The following is an 11,347-nucleotide window of genomic DNA, read 5'->3' as shown; positions in this document are numbered from 1 at the left end:
ATATATTTTCTTGCCTTTTATTATTGTCATTTTACTCATTAATTTATTTCCTTAATCCTTAGTTGCCTTACAGCCACCTGCTGTTTATTCACCATAATTATTTCACTTTTGTTTATATCAACTTGTTTGTAGGCCCGATGATACCTTTTGTTATTATAATTAAGTCATCATGATTATGTCTGACCAATCGCCTATTAGATACCGTATTATTGTATTGTATTGTTCCAACTTTGTATTCAGTCATGCTGAAGAGGACCTGAGGTCAGGTCGAAATATTCATGTTGTAATAAAATAGTGTTCTAAAGTCTACTCCGTTTCCTGTTTTTCTTTCTTCTTTATATATATATATATATTCCTGTATGTATAATATTGTATTGAGATTGTATTGTACTTTGATAACAATACAATTACTTTTATATTAAAAACATAGTTTTCCCACGATAATGGACACCATATTGGAATTTGTCATGATGACGTCATCATTCCGATCAAATTTTTTAATGAGAGTGATGAGTAACTATATAGCCAAGTTGTTGTTACATTTCATATCCACAGTATATGTAAAAGTGACCAAAAACATAAACTGATGATTTTGTACCCATCTTACAATATCCTTGCCAAAATCAAACTTAAGAAGCACCTTTTCCAAGTACAAATGAGACACCTAATCGAATGCCTTCTCAAAATCTATATTTAAAAGCAGGCCTGGGAGATTTTCATTTTCAGCAATATTTAATACATCGTAAATAAGCCGGATATTCTCTCCAATGAAACGTCATTTTTACTTGATATGAATCTAGAATACGAATTAATTGAATACAGAAATTGCGCGCAATACTGACGAACATTTGAAAATGCTGTTTTTCATCGGATATATCGATGGCCCAAAATCATCATAAGAAAAAGAAAGCATTTTGTACAAACCCATATAATAGTCTGCTCGTAGACGATTACACTTTTTTTTTTTATATAAGAACCAGTACAATTTTGCCCAGGCTCAGTGTTCTTATTTTTTGGCCAATTTCAGGCTCAAAATGTTCTTATTTTTATCTTATCTTACACACTTTTCAAACATGGAAAATTATTATTGTACAGCAGTATACACTGTACTGGGAGGTGAAAGCGGCCCTGCAAAAAATGGCCCCTGAAAGAAAAGCCCAGCAAAAAATTGCCTCACAAAAAAAGCCCCGGTTGTTGAACTCAGCCTCAATTTGTTCTTATTTTTTTCTGAATTTTTAAGCAATTTCAGCCTCAGTGTTCTTATAAAATGTGTTCTTATAAAAAATAAAAAATAAAAGTGTATATAACACTATACGCATTGAATTACATAATAGGGAGATTCGTAACCTTACGAAAAAGGATAACGAATACGAATACGTCATCTTGATTATCGTTATTCATGCCAAAATCATTAACAAAAATACATGTACGAGCTGCATATGATCGTTGATTCATTGAAAAGTCACTTATTGCCTACGTTGTAACAGATATGCTAATGTATGGGAAGGATTGACAACAAAATTATGACGTAACCGTATTCGTTATCGTTTTTGTAAGCTTGCAAAACCTCCATAGTGTAACCATAATTTTACGAGCAGTTCCATTTACTTCGTGTTTTGTAAACTACAGACACCTCCTATAACATTAAAACTCGATACAAGTGTGTAAGAAGTGAGTTTCAGACAAATACTATAGTGCAAGTGAAAATAGTTTGGAGTGGTATTTAATGAAGCATTCATCTGAGTAAAAATACTTCATGTATACAGCATTTTCAATAAATTACATAACATTGGTTTTTTTTTTCTAAATATAGCTAACGGTTATACAATTCAATCCATCAAAATAAATTATAATTCAAGTGACCTTGTATCCTCTCGACAACTCTCTGAAACATACTGCCTTAGGGTCAAGTAAAGAGTGAAAACGTGATTTTAACTATTTTCGAAAGAGCATTGTAGAAACTCTTTTAAAATTCAGAAACTACCTGTATCATAATTTTATGATTATCTTAATACTATTATAGTACTACTGGTACTATATCAGCTGACGTGGCGTATTAAGTTTTTAGTTCTTTTAGTTTACTGAAGATGACTGTGTGATACAGCAGAAACATGTTTATAAAATCTTGGTTTATTTCTTTTAAATTTGTATTGTTTATTATATCATGTCGATCGTTTAGATGTATTATGAGTTGAGTTACAACAGTTATGTTAGTCAAGAAGAATGTAGAAGACTGGAAAAACTTCTAAAAAAGTGCAGAAAAGTTTAAGCTGACGTCAATTTCATGAACGATTCTTAATATTAAAAAAAAAGTTACAGAAAATGCAATTATATGAGAAATAATATATTTGAAATAGTATATTTCTATAATTTTAATAAAATTTATATACATAGTCAACATAACATGACATATTTTATAATAATTGCAGTACCGGTATGTCATTTGATTTTTGTTTTGTTTTCGGACCTATTTTCGGGGACCGTGGACTCCCAGTCGGGAGATATGTATAAGATGGTATGAAAATATACTTTAAGTGAATTATATAGTTCATAATGATGAATTGCACTTTATTTTCATTAAAAAGGCAAAATTAAAATATAAATGTTTGCTTAAAAATCTTCAAATGAATATTTATATTTGAAAAACTGACAACAATCGATGAGCCTTTCACGTCATGAATATTTTGTCTTACATTTTGTAATCGTGTGTGCACATACCTAATATCGAATAAGGCACGTATCATAACTTTTTTTACCAAATATAATAAGCCTAATTTTACATCCTACTGTACAATATAAGTTGAAATATATCCTTAAAATTCCAACGAATGAACTTCATAAAGGTAAGTACTGATCACGTTATATTTGCTATCCCAACTACACTAAATTTCCGGACGCTGTGTTGATATCTCTTTACGATTTTCAACGCGACACACCAAATATATCCTCATGATACCGATTTTCGTCCTATTAAGAAAACAAAAATATTTTTTTTATATATTCAAATTTATTTTTAGAAAACAAACAAAAAAAAAAAACCCCAAACAACAGCTTAAAAAATTTAAAATTTAGGTTATACACCGTTACTGATTTAAAAGTCCTGCGAATCAAAGGAATTAAACAAATTAAAGCAATCGTCTCAAAATAATAACTTACTAAAAAACATATAAAAAATTTTGGCAATACCTTCAACCACTGTAATATTTCTTCGGCTTTTTTCGTTGACATGCGACCATGGATTTGTAGAATATCCAACAAAGTCTGCCTGACACCTCTTGCCATGTTTGTCCCACCACATACGTACACGTGGCCACCCTTTTCAATCAGTTTCTTGTATACCGTTAGCGACTGTTCACGTAACTCCCTTTGTACATGGCGCTATTGGTTGGGAAAAATTATATTCAAAAACAATAATACCAGTACAGTACTAATTTTATAACCCTATACTAATGATACAATATTAGGATAAGGACTGGATTCAAGGTAGGGTACAGTCGAAGCGATTTAACCTTACACCCTCCACCCTTAGTTGAATTTAGTTGATAATGCTGATTCCAAATAAATCAAAACAACATAGAATTGGAAAAACTTTTTTTCCGGCATCTGACGTACCATGTCCTGAAAATGTTTTCTTCCCATCATAGAAAATAATCATGGGTGGGGCTGAGTAGAGGAAAAAAACTCCTAAAGACAATTAGAATTATAAAGGTGACATACCCTCAATCCTACTCTACTGTCAATAGCAAATTGGTCTTTCTGCTAATCCCTGCTGCCTTGAATATTGTTAAAGTGTGAGACCTTAAAAGCATAAATGTCTATAAATATGCGTGTTTGTGGGATATGTGCTTGATTTAGCCTTTTAATAAAACGTTTAGAGCAGGTTATTAAGTTGATAACACTCTAGAAAGTTCATTCAATTATACTAAAGCGTATTTTGAAATGGTAGCCACATATCTTGTTTTGGAAATTCTGCATCTGCCTAAAAGTTATGCGAGTTCAATGAATTTCAATGAGTAGCAATACGTGAAACGCATCCATACCTTACGACCATTATCCTTTTGTGAAAATGCAACATGAACACTGTCTAATACACCTGATAGCAACAGCGCCAACAACTCGTCTTTGTAGATATAATCAATATCAGGATGACGACAGCCAAAGAACAACGTAAACGTAGATTGACATTTCTCACCTAACATTCTTGCCTTCTGCTCACTTTGCCAAAAGCCACGAAACGGGGCAATACCAGCTCCAGCACCAATCAGAATAACTGGTGAGCTGGAGTTAAGTGGCATATGAAATTCCTCCGACCTGTGTTAAATTAATGATATTTATCGAGATATTATTTCATTTAATTATTAGAAAAAATCCACACACCATGTACATTTTCATTCAAATACTTGTGTTTGACAACCTACCGTTTGATGGCTACCGGTACAATATTGCCCTTTTTCATTTGCCTAAACCATCCTGAACACAGGCCAAACCGGCGTTTTCCAATTTGTTCATTATTTTTTAAACCTGAAAAGTATGTGTAAGATAGTTTAGATAGCAGAAATAAAAAAAAAAAACACACATACACAGCAACACACAACTTGACCTTATTATTATGTTATTTCATTAGGGACCATGGGAAAATTTTATCACAAAGTTAATATGATGATATATAACTCATAGTTTATTAATGAAAAATCTAATTCCACATTCAGCTATATCCAAATTTAAGTCTGAGAGTACCTCCGGTGATCTAGAGGTACCAACATCGTAATTTTCCTTACCTTACCCCTGCGATCGTGGGGCTGAGATGGGTGGGACCCTATTAGTGAAAGTCCCTTCCTGGGCCCCCTCTCTTTCGAATTCTTGAATCCGCCACTGTACAGATACAACTCCTTTGTCATTTTAATAAGAAATGAAATTGATTTTTCATAGATACAGTTAGGAGATCTAAGCATTATTACCATTAATATGAAAATGCTCTTGTATGGTGACTGTCAAGTGAACCTCACTCTTATAGGCCAATGGACACGAACTGATTGAATAGTAACGTGGTTTAATAATCGGAAATTGGGTGAAGATAAGCTGAGCAGAAAGCGTTATGTTGGTAAAGATGTTTAGGATGTCAGACACCAAAGGATCTCCAAGAGCCTTTAGAGTCTCCTTGTAGAGGTTGAATTCCTGGAAAGAAAAAAAAATTTTAATATGTTATAATCCCTCTCAAAACCAAATATAAAAATTTAAATAAAATGGTTCTTCTAACATTACATAAAATATGTATAGAAATGTGCTGGTGGGTTCACTGCAATAAATTACAGGTAATACAATAAATAATTTACACAAAACACTAATATGTATACATTTTTATATAACAACGAAATTTGAATAACAACATGTCAAAATTAGTCTATAGCACAAAATGAAGCTTCATTCATAGACTTTTACTGAAGAAATAAGTTAGAAATAGTAGTAGGCCTCATCCATAAAGTCAATCTGAATTTATTACATCACATTTAAAGAACAAATTTGTTTTTCTTTTATTGCTTATTATTTTCTTACGTTAGAGAGTCGTTGGAGAATCTCTTTCTCTGCGGCATCAGAGGTGATCGTGGCGAAACAAGCTAGCAGTTCTTGAGTTGGTGGTGCACTTATGTCTATGAAATGTGTCAATGCTGTCCGAACTGAGCATGGTGGAAGCCTATTGCATTTCTTCCAGTTAAGGCCGGCATCTGTATAACCAGAACAATTTACGTGGTAAGCCTAATCATTGAGTAAACACATGCATTAATCAACCGCTTTAATAATAATATTTATTACTAATAGCTTGAATTATAAAACGCAGATAGAATGAGGCTTTATGCGTTGAATCCAAAAACAGAAACAACTACAGGGCACCTGGAGAATGCATACATCATAATTCACCTCAGTATAAATTTCCCCCGCATATTGTCACCATAAAAAAAATAATTAAAAAAAACAACCTACAAATAGACTCTTTGTGATTTGAACCCGGGCTGGTAGTATTGAAAACACTCTTCTAACCACTACACCAAACTGTTTTCACATATACTTTGAAATTAATAATCATACGGTTGTTTACACTTTACCAGCAAGCCCACACACACGTCCATATGGCAGACAGTCATAGTCTTTCGATCATTGTGTTCTTGACCCTTGACCCTTCAAAAATTAGTCACTTCCAGATCTTTGGTAAAGGAACATTGTGGACAATTTTGACAAATTTCTGATAAAAACTGTTTAAAAAAAAAATCGTTTTTTGTTGATTGAGACCTTGACTTTTAACCCTTACCGTTCAACATTAAAATACTTTGAGACCTTTGGTCATGGAAAAATGGGACCAAGTTTGACAAGTTTGTGATTAAAACTATTGGCTGTTGACAAATAAATTTTAAAAAATAGTTTTTCGTTGATTGTGACCTTGACCTTTGACCCTGACTCTTCAAAATTTAATCAGCTCTAGATCTTAGGTAAAGGAACATTGTGGCCAAGTTTGCGGAATTTCTCATAAGAACTATGGGCTGCAGGCTGTTCACAACAAATATAAATAAATAAATAAAATGGAGTCAAAGAGAGGGGTCTTTAGAGCACTGTATAACGTATAAACAAGAAGTAGTTCTAGATTAAATTTTTTCAGCAATTTAATCACATTTCTTTTATTTTCAAACACAAACGAATTAACAATGCAATAACAATGCAATTTTTGGGCATTTTTTTAGCAGCTTTGGTCTCTAATTAGAAAAATAAAGAAAATGAATTTTTTAAAATTGGAACCACAGAAAATTTAATTGGAGGTGGTCTTTAATTAGAGGGGGTCTTTAATTGGAGGGACACTTGTATTCCCAAATACTGGTTTCCCTCTAATTAAAACTCCTTCCAATTAAGGACCACCTCAAATTAAAGACAACTGTTCTGTGGTCCAAATTTAACAAATGTCTTTTATCATTGTTATTCTAATTAGAAACTGCTAAAGACCCTCCAAAACACAATATATCAAATACATACATAAATAAACAGATTGACCTTATTCACCCAAAAATACATACTACTTCAACATAATATGTTTGAAAAATGAACTGAGGAAGCTTAGGAATATTATCCAAACTAGACACACTCAAAAGAATAATAATAATATTAATAATAATAATAATAATAATAATAATAATATATCATAAAAATATATCATATATAATAATAATAATATATTTACCGATTTGTTCAATTTCAATGACGTCATCAATGGAATCGAGCTTTGTGATTTTTCTTATGATTTTATTCACCTGAGTGTTGTCGTTAGAAGGAAAAACAATGATATGATCTCCCGGAACATAGGACAAACGTGTTTCTTCACAAGATTCCAGTCGAATAAGGAGAGTAGATCGGCTGCAAAATAATGATTAAACAGGAAATAATATGTGAAGTCAAATGTTTACCAGTTTATAAAAAAAAAACTATTTATATTGTTGCTGGCCTCACGTGTTATCCCACAGACGCACATGTTTACATAGTTATATTTACTGCTGTTGTGAGGCCAGCAACAATATCCAAGGTCCAGGTATTACAAAGCTCCATTGCAAGTGTTCCACATTAAAAACTGCGGTGCATTTCTAACTGTGATTATGTAAATGAGTCTTTGTAGGACCTATTGTAGACAATTCACAGAATGGGAAATATGGAGGGTAAATGCTATCATGATAAGAGAATTAATAACGATCAGTAAATAGTATTTTTTTTGTAAACTGGTAAACATTTGACTTTTAAGGGGTGCTTATTCAAACGGACTAGACAAATGTAAGAAGAAGAAAGTTGGAAAAATACTCTCCAGGGAGTTCTCATCTGTCCAGGAGAAATATCCTCATTGTGAAATTCACATAAGAAGAAAATTTGAATCCACTCCGCAACTCAAATCATGCACAATAACAGTCCCAGGATTTATTGGCTTGCTAAAAATATCCCTTGATGTTGTTTTAAAAAAAGGGGGCGCTTATTTAAACTAGGATTATTGGAACGGGGTGCTTAAGAAAATGTTCACGTCAGGAGGGGTGCTTTCTCAAGGAGGCGCCTATTCAGACGGGGCCGGCGCTTATAAGAGCGAGTACGATACCTAAATGTCAACAGGGCGTTTTAGAAATTGATACAGTATATACGATGTTGGCTTAGGTGAGATCCAATATGGACGTACAGCTATCATCTGCTGCTGATCGCAAGTATGGTGGAACAAGTGTAGGTGCGGATCTGGGTTCAAATTTAGGGAAGGAAGTCCTCTCCCAGGAAATGGGCTTTCGTGACTTCTGAGGTGTCGTTTAATGACTTTAAAAACCAATCAGGTAAATCTCATTCTCATTACAGTAAATAGGCTTATTATGTGCATACCAGTATATATACAGAAAAAAAATTGAATAGTTGCACACATATTCTTTTGTCCATGAATCGATGAACCCGAAAAAGCAACGGGGTCGGGGTGTCGACCTCCCCGGGAAGATTCTTGATTCCTAGATGGCGAGCTTCCCTGACTTTTAATTTTCCCATTGTAATAAAAAAAATCAGCTGACGGGTCCTGAAACGGGGTAGGTCTAAACTTTTCCTTTCTTTTTTTTCCATTTTTGATTTTCTTTTTTTTTTTGCACAAGAGTGCTGTAGATCTGTCAATGATGTGAAACATGTTTTACTGCAGTGTTAACTTTTTGAACTTGTTTCTTCCAAACGTCTGGAAATTTACCTTGATTTCGCCGATTGCAACTCTTCCTTTGACAGCAAACGATATGGTGTCATCTTCTTCTGGTGGATAATAGACAGAGATTTTATCAGGTTTGGTTCTGCATGGTGGCTTTTCACAATACGATATTCTTTTGGATTCCATTCTGGATATTTTATCATGCCATTTAGTGATTTTAGTAACTTTGTTTTGTCATCCTTGCCACTTGTAGCACAAATGGTCTAAAAAAAAAAATCAGAAACACATTACTTACTTTGCTTGTATGTTGCATTCTGCTAATAACTACCAGCTTACAGCACTGTAAATTATAATTCATATTAAATTTATTATGGAATCCCATAATATATCATAATTAAAAGTACAAAGTAATTCACCATATTCAGGAAATCCAGAAGATTCAATTTTCTTCTTCCCATTCTTTATTATATTTGTCATTAGCCCGTTTTACCTATCAATAGGCGTTCAAGCCGTTGGTCCTGTGATGTGCACGTTAAAGAACGAAGGTATACTCTTTGGAAAAGAGTAGAGGATTCTCTCCCGGTGTCTGCCAAATTCACCACCAGAAGGACCCGACTGGAAACAAGTCTTGGTGTGATTCACACCAAAAATACTCCTATTCTATCCTTTAATTCAATCTATAGTTACTACAAATTATCAATCAAGGAATGAACAAAAGGTTTAAATAAAGAAAATTCTATTTATACTACTGTATAACAGACTTACCCTACAATAATTCCGGAATAAAACATAACAGAAATTGGCATTCGGTTATCAAAAACAACAACATAGAGTAAGCACCTCTAAGGACATCTATTTATGAACATTTTCGTTGTTTGAATTTGTCATAGGCCTTGTGATAAAAGATAGGACTGCTACTACAAGTTTTTTTTCTAATAATTTCATTGTATGACCAGCAAATGCTTTACGAATCAAATTTAAACTAATTTAACATACTTTAAGTAACTTGAACCAAAGCTACGTTATTCAATTAAGTTATTGGAGCTCGAATGTAACAATTATCACATTGTTGCAAGCTCCAACGGCTTCTGTGGAAACCTTCCTTCTGTAACTTTAGTATCTTTCATGTAATTTCTCTAATTTTAACCCTTTACTTTTAATTGTAACAATAAAATCATTTTTCGAATGTCTATTGTTTATAATGAAATGAATAAAGTTGGTATTTTTTACAAACCTTCACCACTTCTTGAGCCCAAATCTGAAAGGACTCTGCTTGCTTGCACATTTCGTCACCCTCGCCAACTTTTTGTATACTGTATGCGCCAATTTCAGTGAGATGCTGATGGACATCGTGAGCGAATTTACAATACGTTTGATAAGCACGAGATCCAAGACCAAATACTGCAAATCTAAGTAAGCATTCAAGAATGTATAGTGCTATTTAGCGAATACATTACGATGCATATATGGCGTCTTAAACTGCGTATTTATAGAAACGTCTACATGTTTACTTGTACGTAATACACTATTACTACCACAAATATGAGCTTTATCAAGGTCTTCACAAATATAACATCATCATTATTAGAGAAAGCCTTAACATTTAGTGATCTATTTACCTTACATTACTAAAACTTTCCTTAATATCATTCGTACCATCTTTGTAAGATTTTGCCAGTAACGACAGTTGACGTGCAAAATTCTGAGATCAATAAATACATAAGAGCATTATGTAAGATATATACAGTATTAAACAATATCGTTTCATATTAACAGATAGTAGCATTTATGTTATACCGGTCAATCACTTAACTCACACTATTAGGTCTAACAGCACCCATTGTTTCCGAAACCGTCTCCCATCCAAATATTAACCAGGCCCAGCGTTGCTTAAGTCCATAGCTATTCAGGTGAAACTAAGTGCTTGTTGAACTTTTATTTTGGTGTGAATAGCAGTAAGAATAGATAGAGACCTGACTACTTATATGTCCTTTTGAGCTAGGCCCTTTATCCACATTGTCTTAAGAGTATATGTGGGTACCAGGAAGTCCGAACGCCAGTGGGGTTGGAAAATAGCTTTAAGATTATAGGCTGAGTATGTGTTAGGTGTTGAAGTAATGATTAGAGCATGATTAGAGTAATAACATGAAGTGTATAACGACATTGGCATAATTCGCTATAGTTACTACGTGCCTTTGCATTTTCAGGAGGATTGCCATTTCCGAATGTGCTGGTTATTATTAGTAAGATATGCTCTCTGTGAATTCTCCTTGCATCGTAATGCTCCATTGAAGTAACCTTAAAAAGATAGATAGATTATCTAATCATTATGTAAAATAGTACCGTATTCATTGTGATGACCATAGGATATAAAAATGATCTCATAACTGTAATAATCTTGTTGCTATGGTGGTTATTATACTATAACAACAACAATAATCGTAATAATTATAATAATGATAATAATAATAATAATAATGATAATAATAATGATGACTATTATAATATTAATAATATGATAATGATGATAGTTATTATTTTTGTTATGATTGTTATAATGGAGATAATGGTAATTGTAGTTATAATGGTACATAATGGTGATAATAATAATAATAATAATAATAATAATAATTATAATTATAAATAATAAATAATAAAATA

General features: G+C 32.8%; 1 protein-coding gene across 1 annotated transcript in view; it reads right to left on the bottom strand.

Annotated features, from left to right (window-relative positions):
* Positions 1–1,707: 1,707 nt before the first annotated feature.
* LOC117124583 (nitric oxide synthase, brain-like) overlaps positions 1,708–11,347 on the bottom strand; it is an 18,049-nt gene continuing 8,409 nt past the window's right edge. The window contains exons 11-21 of the mRNA XM_033270876.1: positions 10,880–10,984; positions 10,306–10,388; positions 9,921–10,095; positions 8,732–8,949; positions 7,223–7,395; positions 5,554–5,723; positions 4,959–5,175; positions 4,419–4,521; positions 4,041–4,311; positions 3,187–3,378; positions 1,708–2,967 (exon numbers count right to left, since the gene is read on the bottom strand). Coding sequence (XP_033126767.1) covers positions 2,923–2,967; positions 3,187–3,378; positions 4,041–4,311; positions 4,419–4,521; positions 4,959–5,175; positions 5,554–5,723; positions 7,223–7,395; positions 8,732–8,949; positions 9,921–10,095; positions 10,306–10,388; positions 10,880–10,984 — 1,752 coding nt within the window. The 3' untranslated portion in view covers positions 1,708–2,922. The remainder of the gene's footprint in view (positions 2,968–3,186; positions 3,379–4,040; positions 4,312–4,418; positions 4,522–4,958; positions 5,176–5,553; positions 5,724–7,222; positions 7,396–8,731; positions 8,950–9,920; positions 10,096–10,305; positions 10,389–10,879; positions 10,985–11,347) is intronic.

Source organism: Anneissia japonica, unplaced genomic scaffold (genome assembly GCF_011630105.1).
Source record: "Anneissia japonica isolate Jap-2015-1 unplaced genomic scaffold, ASM1163010v1 scaffold287833_len2544123_cov190, whole genome shotgun sequence".
Taxonomy (NCBI): Eukaryota; Metazoa; Echinodermata; class Crinoidea; order Comatulida; family Comatulidae; genus Anneissia; species Anneissia japonica.
This window is presented reverse-complemented; position numbering and strand designations above follow the sequence as displayed.